The 16,097-nt window shown below is 36.4% G+C and overlaps 1 protein-coding gene across 1 annotated transcript; it reads right to left on the bottom strand.

Moving 5' to 3' along the window:
* Positions 1-13,261: 13,261 nt before the first annotated feature.
* Positions 13,262-14,035, bottom strand: LOC148208132 (uncharacterized). Its single transcript, XM_088120119.1, has 2 exons — positions 13,754-14,035; positions 13,262-13,612 (listed from the first exon to the last, which is right to left on the bottom strand). The coding sequence occupies exons 1-2, from the start codon at positions 14,033-14,035 to the stop codon at positions 13,262-13,264; spliced, it is 633 nt and encodes a 210-aa protein (XP_087976245.1).
* Positions 14,036-16,097: the final 2,062 nt, after the last annotated feature.

Here is a 16,097-nt window from a genome sequence, read left to right as displayed (position 1 = left end):
AACCAGATCACAATTGCCTCGGAGGACCAGGAGAAAACAACTTTCACGTGCCCTCATTTGCATTCCGATGAATGCCCTTCGGTTTGTGTAACGTACCTACTACGTTCCAGCGGTGTATGATGACAATTTTTTCTGACATGATTGAAAATGTGATTGAAATCTTTATGGATGATTTTTAGATATTTGGAGAGTCTTTTGAAAATTGTCTTAAAAATCTTGAAAAAGTTTTGGAGAGATGTGAAAAAACAAACGTTGTTTTAAATTGGGAGAAATGTTATTTCATGGTAAAAGAAGGTATTGTTTTGGGTCACAAAATTTTAAACAAAGGAATTGAAGTAGATCGAGCTAAAATTGAGTTGATTTCAAAACTTCCACCACCCTCGTCAGTTAAAGGTATTCAAAGTTTTTTGGGTCATGCTGGACTTTATCGTCGTTTTATCAAAGACTTTGCTAAAATATCAAAACCTTTATGTCGTTTGTTGGAAATTGATAGGCCATTTGAATTTGATGAAGAATGCATGAATTCATTTGAAACTCTTAGGAAGACATTGAGTTCAGCACCTATCATAATAGAACCTGACTGGAATCTACCCTTTGAGGTAATGTGTGACGCGAGTGACTATACGTTAGGCGCCATGTTAGGGCATAGAAAAAATAAAATTTTGCATCCAGCAATGCCAGTAAGACCTTAACTGCAACACATCTTAACTATACCACTACAGAAAAAGAACTATTAGCTGTTGTATTTGCCTTTGATAAATTTAGAGCATATTTGATAGGTTTCTAAAGTTATTGTTTTCACTGACCACTCTGCCTTGAAGTATATGTTTGCTAAGAAAGACGCGAAACCAAGGTTGACTCGGTGGATCTTACTTCTTCAAGAATTTGACTTAGAGATTCGAGATCGGAAGGGTACAGAAAACCAGGTAGCGGACCATTTATCTCGATTAGAGTCCACTATCCCAAAAGACCCATCAGTAGTCAAGGAACACTTTATTGATAAGCAAATCCTTCGTATTGATAACATTCCATGGTATGCAAATATTGCGAATTTTTTGGTAAGTGACATCTTTCCTTATGAGTTTAACTCACAACAAGTAAAGAAATTTTTACATGATGCTAAGCATTATAGGTGGGATGAGTCGTATCTTTATAAGTTAGGGCCTGATAATATCTTACGCAGGTGTGTAGCTGAAGAGGAACAAGCAAAAAACCTGGAAGCATGCCATACGTCCTCGAATGGTGGGCACTTTGCGGGTCGAAAAACTACAACTAAGGTATTATAGAGTGGGTTCTTTTGGCCCACCTTATTTCGAGACGCCCACTAGTTTCCCCAGGTATGTGACAAGTGTCAACGGGTAGGTAATATTTCCCAAAAAAATGAAATGCCTCTAAACCCCATTTTAGAAGTGGAAATTTTCGTCGTATGGGGCATTGATTTTATGGGAACGTTCCCACCGTCATTTGGTAAAATTTACATTTTATTAGCCGTCGATTATGTGTCTAAATGGATATAAGCCATAGCAACTTTAATAAATAATGCTAGAACTGTTATTCAATTTTTGCAAAAAAATATTTTTACTCGCTATGGTACTCCCAGATGCCTAATTAGTGACGAGGGAACGCATTTTGTAAATAGAGCAGTAGCTAAAGTATTAGCAAAATATAATGAACATAATATTGCTACTGCGTATCACCTGCAAACAAATGGCATGGTTGAGGTTTCTAATAGGGAAATTAAATCTATCCTAGAAAAAACGGTCAATACAAATAGGAAAAATTGAGCGATTAAATTAGATCATTCCCTTTGGGTGTATCAGACTGCTTTCAAGACCTCTCTTGGTATGTCTCCTTTTCGTCTAGTATTTGGTAAGACTTGTCATCTTCATGTTGAATTAGAATGTAAAGCATATTGGGCCACTAAAAAACTAAATTTTGACTTTAATGCTGCAGGTGAAGAACGAAAATTCCAATTGAACGAGTTAGAAGAATTTAGGCAATTTTCATACGAAAATGCCAAAATGTACAAGGAAAAAACAAAACAGTGGCACGATCGGCGAATAAGGCCCAAACAATTCCAAGTAGGTGAAAAGGTTCTATTATTTAACTCTAGACTCGGACTGTTTCCCGGTAAGTTAAAGTCCCAATGGTCTGGCCCATTCAAAATCGCGAAGGTATATCCTCATGGGGCCATCGACTTAAAAGACAATTCGGGTAATATTTTTAAAGTTAATGGTCAAAGAGTTAAGCCTTATTTTGGAAATCAATTTGATAGAGGTAAAACCTCTATTTTCTTTTTAAATACATGAATGACTTAATCAGTCCCTCATTTGGTTTTTTCGAACTTGATGGGAGGGGCACTCGGTGTGAATTATTTTATTTTTTTATTAGTTTTGAAGTTTTCTTTTATTAAAAAAAAGGGAGTTTGTTTTAGAAGAAAAATTTGGATTTCATTAAAAAATAAAAAAATAAAAAAATAAAAAATTTGAGCTTTGTAATTTCTTAAGACTTTGTTTAATTGCATTTTGTTTAAAAAAAATAACAGTTTTTGAAAAATAGGAATAAATAGGTTGTTTTAGGCTTTTCATTTTTTTGGCCTAATTATGTAACCCATTTACCTTTGTAATCAAAGTTTTTGATTAAAAAAAAAGAAAAAAAGACAAATAATTAAAAACAAAATCAATTTTTCTAATATTTTTCTTCGCAGACCACCCCCCCCTGTTTTTCTCTTCATCTTCTTCGCAGATCTAGACGCCACCATGGGAAGTTCATCGTCGCACTCTCGGAGCTCCGCTTCTTTGCCATCGTCTTGCCTAGTAGGTCGTCGACGTTTTCAACTGTCCGATGAAGAAAGCCCATGGCCGTCTGTCGAAATCCCTCGCCGCAAGCGAACCTCTACTGACCACCGTGGTCGTCGGCGGCTCACTTCTAGTCTGGGAGTAAGTTTAAAACCACTCAAGTACGAACCGTTTGAAGAAGCTATCCCCATCTCTTCAGCCCGACGTCAAGCCTTAAAAAAACCTCTCTGTCCTATTTCTCCGGGTATGGGGGCGCTTCAAAATCCATGGTGGCCTAAGTCCAAACAAAAAAAATTAAGGAGGGATTCAAACCGGAAGATACTGCTATTGAGTTCCGACGAAGAGGATGAGAACGATTCGAACCATGATTCTCCTATGTGACTACCACAGTGGACCCGAACATTTGCTCGAACTAAATTCGCAGCGGGACATGCCAAGAAGGTAAAATTTACGCACTTACCTACTGATTTCGTTGAAGATATGTTTCAGGGCGGCAATGTTGTTGTTGATAATGAGATTGGGACGAAGCGAGACAATGCGTTGGCCACAACAAATGCCTCTGTTGGTACAAAGGATGCGGCTGGCACATCAGATGGTCAATTTCACACATCAGAGACCATTCTTCTAGGTATTTGTAGGCCTTCCGCATCTCAATTGGTTTATTACAAGAGGCGGTCAGTTTGCATAAGTGACAAAAAAAGACAACAGCATTGAGACCGACCTTAGCATGGGTGAGTTTTTTTTCAAATTACACATCACCACAGGATCAACTTTCACTTTCCTAAATTTCTAATAGTGGTGTACAGGAGAAAGATTGTCCCGCGGAGTCACTGAGTCCTAGTTCCTTGAATGATGTACTCTTTAATTCCACTGATTTTGTGAGTAGAGACAAATATGAAGTAGGGGGAGTGTTTCAGTAGATTCTCCAAGCCAAGGACTAGACATTGACAGAGTTGAATAAGGATCCCTTAATGGTGATGATAGTGATGTACAATTAGTGGAGAGGAGTCGAGAGGAACAATGAAATCTGTAAGGACAAGGTCGGCGAGGGCTATCAATTTAGAATCATCCGTTCGACCTAGGACACGCGCCGCTTTAGCACGATTATCGGCGGTTCAATCATCATCAGAGATGAATGACAATCCCATGATCGAACAATCCAGCCCACCATCTATATCAAGACCACCCAGCCACGGTAGAATTATTAACCTTAGCAAAGCCGCTTACGAGAGGAATCTGGCTAAGTTTAAACAACGCAAGATATTGCAGGAACGTGGTTTTCTTATTGATGACCCTACACTACCTCCATTCATTAAGGAGTTGATCAATCGACGTTCTTGGCAACAGTTATTGGCTATCCCTACTGTTTTGACAACATCAGTGGTGACAGAATTTTATGCGGCACTACATTTGGAGTGTAACTATCGGGTTCCAGTTCGAGGTAAACAAGTTTGCTTTAACTAGAAAGATATTAATAATGTGTATGGGACCACAAGAAGTTGAGGAGAAGTAGGAAATATCTTGATTGCACGGTCTTCATTGAGTCAAATGGAGGATGCCCTGAAGGTGGTAGCAAAACCAGGTGCCATTTGGGAAGTTGATAATGAAGGAGCATATTTGTTGACACCTAAATATCTTTCAGAAGAAGTAACAAGTTGGCTTTGAGTGATAAAGAATCGACTCCTTCCTACCACACATGATACTACCATTCAAAGAAAGCGTGTCATGTTATTATATTGCATGATGCAAGGCATAGGAGTTAACTATGGTCAGCTAATTCGAGATTGCATACTTGATCATGCTACCCGGTCAGCCGGCAAGTTGTTCTTTCTAAGTTTGATAACAGAACTATGCCTCAAGCAAGGTGTCCATATCGCTCTTGAAGAGTTCGAGAAGCCGGCCGAGGTAATGCCCATTACTTCGATCAATAAACTTTGAGCTTTTTCCTATGTCAGAACGAAGTTGTCCCCTTCGCATAATATTCACTGGACTCCACATGGAACAAATTCTTCACCGAATTCTTCACCGTCAACAGAAGTCGTACTCTTTCGCGCTCAGGTAGAACTTTTAACTACTCATGTAAAGAGCTTAACGACTCATTTGGCACAATACGACCCAATTGTCCCGGAGTTTCCAATCAACCTAGGTGGTGTTTCGCCTTCTCAGCCACCTCCACATGGTGTTGATTCTGATGAGGAGGATGATAGTACATTAGGGAGTTTCTGACCCTCTTTCTCTTATCTTTAGTCGGATAATTATGATTTTTGCGTACTAGGCTAGTTGTGCATGATTAGAGATAGGTTGTAGTTAGTTTGGATTTTGTTATCTCGAAGCATGCTGAAAACAGTTGAGAATTGTGTTTTTGTGTTGGCTTGGAGTTCTATTATCATGCATATCAAGTGTATTGTTGCCCAACTTTTGTTTTTGTGAATCTTCAAGTGAATGTGCAATTTTCCTCTCAATTTTCAGCATGAAATGTCTTGGATTTACCATCTTTGAGTAGGTTCCTGTTGTTTTCTCATGTCGATGATGATAATTAGGAATATGCATGAGCTTTGTTTTCTACTATTTAGATCAAGCTATGACTCATTTGCCACGTTGTTTTAAGATAAACTCATTTCTTCTTCTTTAGTTTTAACTTTTAAACTTTTTACATCTTTTAAGAGGATCATTGTCCTTTAGTGGTAAAAAAATTTTACGCACCACCAAATTTTTCACACTTAAAACCAGTGAGGACACTGTCTCCTTCAAGTTTGGGGGAGTCGCTTCCTTCAAGTTTGGGGGAGTAGCGTAACAAGCCTAATAGATTATAGTGAGCCAAAAAATAAGAGAGGTAAGAAAAAGTGTGGGAAAACAAGAAAAAGTAGCAAAAGAAAAAAGGAAAAGTGATAGAAAATTTTGCAAAGAAAGGCAAAATGAAAATAAGAGTGGAAAGACAAAAGCGTGAAAGGAGAAAATATGTGGCAAGAGAAGTTATAAGAGAAGAAAAGTAAGGAAGCTTGCCTTAACTCAGTTCCCAGTCTATTTGCGAAAAGAGTCTCACTTAGGGATACTCGTAATTTTATGGTAGCAACTTTGATCTAGCTTGACTTTGTGCAATTCACTAATCGACAAGCTCGGATTGGTTGCCATCCTAGAGAATCCCTTGAGTGACTGTCCTATTTTTAAGTCATTTTTGTGCTAGAAAATTTTCATTAAAGGGAATGTGCATGGTCTCTACTGGATTTGAAAAAGTTTTTTGAGTTAGACAATAGAAGATTTTGAAAAGCTATTATCTTTTAAACAAAGGTGGCTTTATGATGATTATGCTTGAGAAAAGTAGTAGGGATTAAAGCTTTGATGTTCCTCCTGAGATACCATATGAGCAAATTACTCGGCTCTGCTTGATGTTTGGTTTATTCTTGAATTTTGCATGCTTATTATTGATTTGATAGTTGTTGTATTTGCTTGAGGACAAGCAAAATATTAAGTTTGGGGGTGTGATAAGACTTGATTAAAGGCTAAAAATAGTAGGTTTACATGCTTAGTTGGGAGTTAATTATGATGAAAAATGTATGTTAATGCATATAATTCATGGAAAATGTGCATATTTCGTTATTAAGGACTTAGGCAAGTAGTTAGAAGTAAATAGAGGCAAATTGATGAAAATTTGTTTATTTTGTGAGGAAAATTGGAAATTAATGACTGCAATGCGTCAGATACATTGCATGTCCAGAACTTCCAACTTACTAGAGGAACGCACCAGCCAAATTGTTTTGAAAGTTCCAGCTGCACAATGCTTCAGCCACATTCGATGCCTAGATTGTCAAAACGGGAATAACAACTTTTGACCAAATTATTGGTCCAAGATTCGGTTTTACTCCTAATATCTCTACAACAAGTGGTCGCCAACTTCACTTGAATTTCTCAAATACTGGTTACATCCATGGCTTATAAAAATAGCCTCCAAGCATCATTTGTACACATCTCATTTTTCCATGCTTTGCTTTTTCTTTCTAATTCTTGTCAACTTTAGTTTCTAAGTTCTAATTCCAGTTTTTAAGTTTTGTTCTTCCTTTATTGTTAATAATAAGAAAAGAAAATAATTCTTCCTTAATTACTCCAAATGATTGATACAAGGCTATATAAATAGCAGTCACAAAAAAGAAACTAAAAAGAAATTCTTGCCTATTAGGATAAGGAAATACTTACCTATTACGACAATAAAACCCTAACCTAAATAAAATAGGAAACATTTAAAATAAAATAAACTATAATTTAACACTCCCCCTCAAGCTGGTGAATGAATATTTTCCATTCCCAGCTTGTTAACCAAATTCTCAAAGTTGTTGTTGTTCAATCCTTTTGTAAGAATACTTGCTATTTGATTGTTTGTTGGTACAAATGGAGTACATATGAGGCCGCTATCTAACTTCTCTTTTATGAAGTGTCTATCAACTTCAACATGCTTGGTTCTGTCATGTTGAACTGGATTATGTGCAATACTAATAGCAGACTTGTTATCACAATAAAGTTTCATAGGCCCTTCCCATGGAATCTTCAAATCTTCTAAAATAATTTTTATCCACAATAATTCGCAGATGCCCAATGCCATTGCTCTAAATTCCGCTTCTGAACTTGATCTTGCAACTACATTTTGTTTTTTACTTCTTCATGTCACAAAGTTCCCACCAAAGAAAGTACAATAGCCAGAAGTGGATTTTCTATCGTCTATTGATCCTGCATAATCTGCATCTGTATAAACTTCTAGATTGAGTTTCTCGCCTTTCTTAAACAACAATCCTCTCCCAATGGAGTTCTTTAAATAGTGGAATATTCGGTACACAGCTTGAAGATGAATTTCTTTTGGACTATGCATAAATTGGCTTACCACTCCTACAGCATACGCAATATCTGGTCTCATATGAGAAAGATATATTAATTTTCCAACTAACCTCTGGTAAGTTTCCTTATTTACTGGAGGACTCTCTTCATATGCACATAATCTATGGTTTTGATCAATCGGCGTTCCTATTGGTCTGCTGCCAAGCTTTCCTGTTTCAGAAAGTAAGTCAATCACATATTTCTGTTGTGATAAGAATATGCCTTGTTTAGAATAAGCTACTTCTATCCCAAGAAAATATTTCAGTCTTCCCAATTCTTTAACTTCAAACTCTTGGATTAAACAATTTCTCAGTTTCTCTTGCTCATTATTATCATTGCCAGTGACGATAATATCGTCCACATAAACAATCAATGCTGTTACTCCCCCTGTAGCATAACGTTTTATAAACAATGTATGATCTCGTTGACTTTGTTTATAGTCCATCTACTTCATTAGCAAGTCCAATAATCTTCCCATTGCCCTGGTCCTGTAAAATACAAGAAGAATCAGAAAAAGTTACTCTGCAACCTAAATATTTGATCAAATTCTTTACTGATATCAAATTAACAGTTAAACATGGTATATGAAACACATTCTTTAAAGTAATGTTTGAATTTATCTTGATGTCTCCTTGACCAGCTACTGTTACCAAGGTACCATCTACTGTAAAAATTTTCTTATTGCTCGGACAAATACTGTAAGAGATAAAATAACAGCTACTATTCGTCATATGGTCTGTTGCACCAAAATCAATAATCCAGGTACAAAGTTTAAGCTGGGAAGTTGTACTCGTCAAAGTTACCGAACCTGTACCTTGACTAGGAGCATTATCCAAAGTTTTTAAGAAGCTCCTTAATTGTTTGATCTCATTTATGTCCAAGTTTTTTGTAATTTTGGACGACTGTGACATTGATACCAAGACTAAACTGCAACTCAAAAATGGAGATCCAAAACTGAAAAAACAGTACTGTAGCGAACCGAAAAAGGGCTGAACCGAATAAAAAATAGTTGAATCGAACCAAATATGACTGAAACGAACTGAAACCTGTCAAAACGATCCGACAATTAACTGAACCGGACTGAAAAACACTGAACCAATCCAACAACGATTTGAACCGAGCCTAAAGGAGCCGAACTGGCAGGACCGAACCAAGTGAACCGAACCAGTTGAACCAGACTATCTGAACCGAACTGGACGAGCCGGGTTGACTGGACCGGATATAACAGCAAAGGACGGTGGCGGCGACGAATAACAGTGGTGACGGTGACCGTTGTTGGTGACGATAGACGGCGAGACGAAACCCACGAACAGCACTCGAAAAACAGCAGCGTTGGCGAATCAACAAACGGCGCCAGCGGCGGTCGGCGGTGGTCGGCGGTGGCTGGCGGTGGTTAGCGGCGGTTGGCGGTGGCCGTGAGTTGAGCGGCGACAGTAATAAACAAAATCTTAATGGACAAAAAAACCCTAATGGACATCAAAACCCTAATGGGCACAAAACCCTAATGGGTACAAAAACTAAGTTAAAATTTTTTTTGAAGAAACCTAGAGGCTCTGATACCATATTAATATTCAAGGGGTTCCATCTCAAAACCAATTGGCAATGAGAGGAGTAGCCCATGTCTATTATAAACCATTGTTAAGTCCCTTCTTTTATCAATGTGGGATCTTTAACATGCCTCCTCAAGATGGTGCCTCTTTTGGGTTCACCAATCTTGGATCGGATCCCATTTTGGACCGAATACTCGTTTGAGCTTGTGGGCTCTGATACCATGGTAATAATAAGAAAAGAAAATAATTCTTCCTTAATTACTCCAAATGATTGATACAAGGCTATATAAATAGCAGTCACAAAGAAGAAACTAAAAAGAAATTCTTGCCTATTAGGATAAGGAAATACTTACCTATTAGGACAATAAAACCCTAACCTAAATAAAATAGGAAACATTTAAAATAAAATAAAACTATAATTTAACAGTTTTTTAAATTATTTTTTGTTTACTTTTCTATTTGTTCTAAGTTTGTACTTTCCTTTCCATTTCAATGAAAATGCATCACTTTGTTACCTTCTCTTGTTTTGTCATTTATTTTACTTCCATGAGTAGCTAAATTATTTCTTTAACCCTCCTACGAATGATTTAGTTCTTATCACTATAAATTACATCTATCAGTGAGCACAGCGTATTACGCTCTCTTTGGTTATCTTGATTGATACAATATATCCAGTTGATTTTTCTTGTTGGCCACTTGTTTAAATCAGATTAGTTTGAATTTAATTCTGAAAAGGTTAGAGTCAATCGAATCTCATCAAGGTAAAACGGGAAGTTACTTAGAAATAAGAACTAAAACAAGATCCTAGACATAGGCTCTCTTATCCGAAACGTAAGTTGGCACTTGATTTATTTAGGATTCTAGAGTTGCATAAACATATGTAAACACTAGCCTAAGCTTCTAAACAAACCAAAAGCGGTATGGAATAGAAGTTGAACCAGTTTGCATAAATTGAGTTTAATTACGGGAACATTTGGTAGGTGTAATTCATCATTTTTGAACTAAAGAGTAGTAGGGGAGTTGACCTTCTAAATTCTATTATTTTCGTGTGTTTTTCGTGTTCAACCAATCTCACCAATTTTTATTACAAACCTGATTGCTCATTCCAGCAGTTTTCAAATTCAATTTTAAAAGAAAAACTAGTCCCTGTCGAGACGAACTTGGAATATTTCCAGATTATTACTTGTGACAGTGTGCACTTGCACTTAACCTCTAGCTATTAAGCTGAGGCGCAACATCCATGAAATAAGTGAACCACCAAGGAAAATACAGAATCCAGTGGTTGACTTGCAATTAGTAGGATCACCAGCCTAATCAGCATCAGAGTAAGCACACAACTTTAAAGAGGATGTGGAGGGAAACAAGAGGCTCTGAAATTGAGTGCCTCGAAGGTACCTGAGAATACGAAGAACAACAGACCAATGAACTGTAGTAGGAGCAGTGACAAACTGACTAACCACATGAACAACATGTGCAATGTTTGGACGAGTCACAGTTAGATAGACCAAGCTACCAACAATAGTACGATAAAAACTGGAATCTAACAAAAGTAAGGCAACATGCCCAAGTCTTTCATAGCAAAACAACGAGAGAGATCAGACTTTAAAGATTCTATTCCATCACAATCATCACTAGTAATGATGATGTCATCAACATAAAATGACAACAAAATGCGACCTGCACTTGAACATTGACAAACAATGCTGAATCATGATGACTAGAGATAAAACAGAGTAAAGTAATAACTGTGGAGAACTTCTCAAACCAAGCACGAGGTGCTTGTTTGAGCCCATAAAGCACTTTGCGAAGCCTACAAACTTCACCAGGTTTGTGAGCAACACCAAGAGGAGTCATATAAACTTCTTCAGGAATGTCATCGTTTAAAAAGGCATTCTTGACATCCATTTGATATATTCTCCATCGACGAACAAAAGCCATTGAGATCATAGTGTGGATAGTAGTCATTTTTGCAACAGGAGCAAATGTTTCTTCATAATCCATGCCATACTCTTAGAAGTAGCCTTTAGCAACAAGTCGAGCTTTGTATCGTTCAACATATCCATCAGATTTAATTTTAATCTTATAGACCCAACATGAGCCAATAGTACGTTTCCAGAGAGATGTATGAGTCTGATGTAGTGCAGTAAGTTCCTTAGCCATAGCATTCTGCCAAAGTGGATTGCAAACAACCTCTCTAAAAGATAAAGGTTCAGAGAGATGATGAATTAAAGTAACAAAAGAAGCAAAAGAGCTAGAATAAGAGGAGTATACAAAATCTTGGTAGTTTAGTGGACTTACGAATACGAGTGGACTGACGAAGTGGAGGAGCATCCGCAACCTCAGGGGATGATTGAGCAGCCATAGGAAGCGGAGAATGAGATGTGGATCTATCAATAATCAAAGTACCAGATTTTGTCGAGTTATTAGTAGGGGCAGTCGAAGTAGTGGATGGAGCTTCTTCAGTGTCAGTATTGAACGGGTCAATGTGAATGAGATCTAAATGTGACAAGTGATGGGAACTAGTAGGAATTGAGAAAAAAGAAATATGTTCTAAAAACACAACATGATGAGAGACGTACAACTTTTGACTAATTGGATCAAAACAACGATATCCCTTTTGACCAACACCATAGCCCAAAAAAACACATAAGGTCGACTTAGGAGACAATTTATTGCGCTTGACGTGTGGGCGAAGAACAAAACAAGTACGACCAAAGACACACAATGAGGAATAATCAGACACATGTCCATATAATTTTTCTAAGGGAGACAAACCTGAATTATGTGAGGTAGGCAGTATATTCACCACATGCGTGGCGATAAGAATCGCTCCCCCCCAAAATTCATTTGGAACATTAGCTGATAACAAAAATGACCGGACAGTTTCAACAAGATGACGGTGTTTTCTCTCAACAACACCATTTTGCTGAGGAGTGTCAGTACAAGAGGTCTGATGTAAAGTCCCATCCGAAGCAAGTAAATGGAAAAAGTCATTAGAAGTGTATTCACCCCCCAAATCACTACGAAAATACTTTATGACAGCAGAATGTTAAGTCTTCACAATAGCTCGAAAGTTGTTGAAAATATCAAGATTGTCGGACCTACATTTCATTAGATAAACTCAAGTATAACGAGTGTAATCATTAATAAATGAAACATAGTATCTGAAACCCCCTTTAGTGAGTACAGTACCCACACATCAGAATGCACAAGATCAAATGGAGCAAGAGAAACGAAAGTACTATTACTAAAAGGTAAAGCTGAGAATTTTGCAAGTTTACAACCACTACAATCAGAAATATCATGATTGTCTAAATATCCTAAAGCTTTTGTAGACACTACGAGATGCAGAAACATGACCCAAACGAGAATGCCACAAATAAAAAATTGAAGACGAACTACTCAAGCGATAAGAAGATGAATCCGCACTAGAAGCTACAACACCTGATACTTTGAGTTGATCCAAAAGATAGAGTCCCCCTACCTATGGGCTGTCCCAATCTCCTTCTGAGACTGCGGGTCCTGTATAGAACAAATGGAAGACGAAAAAGAAACTAAGTATCCAGATTTACATAATTGACTAACAGAGACAAGGTTTAAAAGTAAAATTAGGAATATAGTAAACATCAGAGAGAGACACAGAAGAAGTAACAATTGAGTCGACGCCTACTAATGGCATAGAAGTGGCATCAGCAGTCACGATTGATATAGAAAAATGAGAAGACAATGAAACAAAAGAGGACAAATTAGGAGACATATGATGAGAGACACCTAAATCCAAGACCCATAAGGTAGAAGATATACCTGAAGTATCAAGCGATGACATTTAGAAGACGAGACAGATATAGCATGAGGCTGTGAAACCAAGAATTTCTGAAACTGCTCAAACATGCAGGGATTCAAAGATGGGGCCGCCACTCCATTATTGGACTGAGCCGGTCGATATGTCCATGGAGTGGGTTGCGAAGATTGCTGCTGCTGCGATCAAGGATGATGTTGTTGTTGCTGCTTCTGTTGCGATTTACCCATCTTATTCAACAACAACGAACATTAAGCCTTCCAATGACCCTTCTTTTTGCAGAATGCACACTCATCATGAGAAACCTTTGTGTGATAATTCTTTTGTATGACACCAGTTGAAGATCGCTGTGGAGTAGCAAAAACAGATTGACTCTGAAGAGGTGTGTTCTTATCTCTTTGAGACTTAAGACGAATCTCCTCTGCTAATAGTTCACTAACCATTGAATCAACAGAAGGGGGAGGAGTACGATGTAAAATTGGCCCACGTAATGGCTCAAAATCATGTCGAAGAGCCATAAGAAATTGGATCAAGCGCTGTGAGTCTCTTCGAGCAATATAAGCTTTCGATGTGCTTAATTCTAAGGATTCTGTTAATGCCAACTGATCCCATAATTTTGACATAGTGGAATAAAAGTCCTGAATACTCATATCATTCTACTGTAGCGCACGAATATCCGTCTCCAATTGATATTGTTTGGAAAAATTAGATTGAGTATACAATTTCGCCAAATGATCCCAAACCTGTTTAACAGTATCATATTTTGCCAATTGAGTACCAATGGAGTGTGTAATAGAATTATTTATCCACGTGATGATCTTTGAATTGTCAGCCTCCCAAGTATCCAATGAGGATGCATAGTCTATCTGCTTGGTGTCTTTAGGCTTAACTCGAACACCTGTAACATAACTCCACATAGATTTTCCACGCAAGAAATTCTTCATAACATAACTCCAATACGAGTGATTTTTACCATCCAGTTGTACACTAATTGATTGAAGAGAATCGTCCTTACAAATTGACATAACGACATAATCAAAATCCCAATTATTAAAACACTCTATAACCAAGTGGTTGGCAATTCAAAGTCGAAAAATCCAAATCAACAATTGATCACAACAAATTCATCACCAAAATCCAAAGTCAAAAGCCAAAGCTCAAAATTTATCACAAAAAAAAAAAAATCAGCACCAAAATCGAAGACGAGGCCGTCACGGCAATTGCAAACTGAAGCAAATCATAACAATGGCCACCATCACAACAAACTGAAACAAATCAATTAGCAATCACGCCAATTGCAAATCAACTAAATCCACCACCAAAAAAAACAAACCCAATCTCCATGGCTCGCCGCACCAAAATCGATCAAATTATAAACAAATTTGTGTCCAACCCAAAATTGAATCAAATTAAAACCCAATTGTTTGCCAACCTCTTGCCACAAATCAAATCAAAAGCATCGGGCAATCCATGAAATAAACCACATGTCTTCTCATCTTCTGAGGTGTGCATCCATAAAGCTTGGTTCTGATACCATGAAAACAGAGATAAAATTACGGTTTGATTTATTAACAACTTAATTAAATTTGAAATACAATACATTAACCTAAATATGAAAAGACAAATCTACCCTCAAACACAAATAATAATAATGACAAAATATTTATGCTAACAATTTTTTCTCTAAAGACACTCAAGCTCTCCTAGTAGTCATATTTGGACCAGGTCATACATCCCGCCCAAAGACACTCCAGCTCTTCCAACAGTCATATTTGGACCCCTCACTCAGCCTTTTGTATAAACAACTGATATTCCAAAAATATCATGAAATTTTATAGGAAAAAATACGGATATTATTAATAGAAATTTCGCGAATTTGTTAATCAAACTTTAACAATAGCTCATTGAGTCATAAACTACTATTTTAAGTATATATATATAAACATCTTAAAATTAAAGATATGAATTAATATAAGAATATACAGTAATAAATGTCTATATATACTCTTTTCAAAAAAAAAATTCTATACAGAGTCATAAATTTTGGGTCAATCATAAACGACCACGTATTATTTATTTTATTTGGAGATCAATTATAAATTAATCCTAAATTAAAATTAAAGACAAATTGACAATTTGAAATAATGTCATGTCTTTTATTGGGTCACTGGATTGAATTTAATTGGTTTAATTGGGTCATATGAGAATTGTGCCCTAGATCAATTTAGTTTACAAATTCATTAGATAGTATGTTTGCCCGACCAAATTACCATTAAGACCATGTGGATTGATATTTAAATTTAAGTAAGTTTAAATCTACTTAAAAATTTGAGTTGGGTCCAAAAGCACCAAAACCTAGGTTTTTTTTAGTTAAATTGGGCTTATTACCCAAATCCATGGGTTTAGTCCAAAATAACCCAAGCCAACTAAGCCTCTGCGAATTGAGGGAATTCATATCAAATCGAAGACTCTCTAAACACTTGAAGATTCGAAGACCAACGTGAAGACTTGAAGATTTTCGAAGAACATAAAACTTTGATCTTAAATAAAAAAACAACCATCTCAATCTCCAGATCAAGTTCGAGAGAAAGAATCAAAAGACAAAGGCTAGAGATTGAATCTACTATACACATACAACAAAATCACCCTACGAAACATAATTTAGAATTAAGTTGATTAGTTGACAAATAAAAAAAAAACAAATATATTATTTAATAATAAAAACATAAAATGAATAATCATTTAAATAATTTGATATCACTTAATAGAAATAGAGAAACAAATATATTATTTAATAATAATAACAAAATAAATAAATAATCGCTTAAACAATTTGATCTTATTTAATAGACATAGAAAAATAAACTAGAAATTAGAAATTAAAAGGGTGATTATCTATGGCCCGCCCACTCTTACCTCAAGGGCACAAGTTCATATCTTCTTACTACCATTTAAAAATAATAATAGTAAAATTAGACTATTATATTTTTTAAATTTACATTGTAGCCATATTTTGTTAAAACGTTCCATACAAAAATAATATATATATATATATATTTTTTTTTGTGGTTTAAAGATTTTTGTCTA

The sequence above is a fragment of the Momordica charantia genome (assembly GCF_013281855.1).
Source record: "Momordica charantia cultivar OHB3-1 chromosome 11 unlocalized genomic scaffold, Mcharantia_2.0 BLBB01000011.1, whole genome shotgun sequence".
In the NCBI taxonomy this organism is placed as follows: domain Eukaryota; kingdom Viridiplantae; phylum Streptophyta; class Magnoliopsida; order Cucurbitales; family Cucurbitaceae; genus Momordica; species Momordica charantia.
The sequence above is the reverse complement of the archived record's forward strand: the minus strand, read 5'-3'. Positions and strand labels throughout refer to the sequence as shown.

Coding starts and splice junctions, on each gene's coding strand:
- LOC148208132 (XM_088120119.1), bottom strand. CDS start 14,035: ATGTCAATTTGTAAGGACGATTCTCTTCAATCAATTAGTGTACAACTG. Junction 13,613..13,753: donor AATATGATACTGTTAAACAG/GTTTGGGATCAT, acceptor TTATGGGATCAG/TTGGCATTAACAGAATCCTT.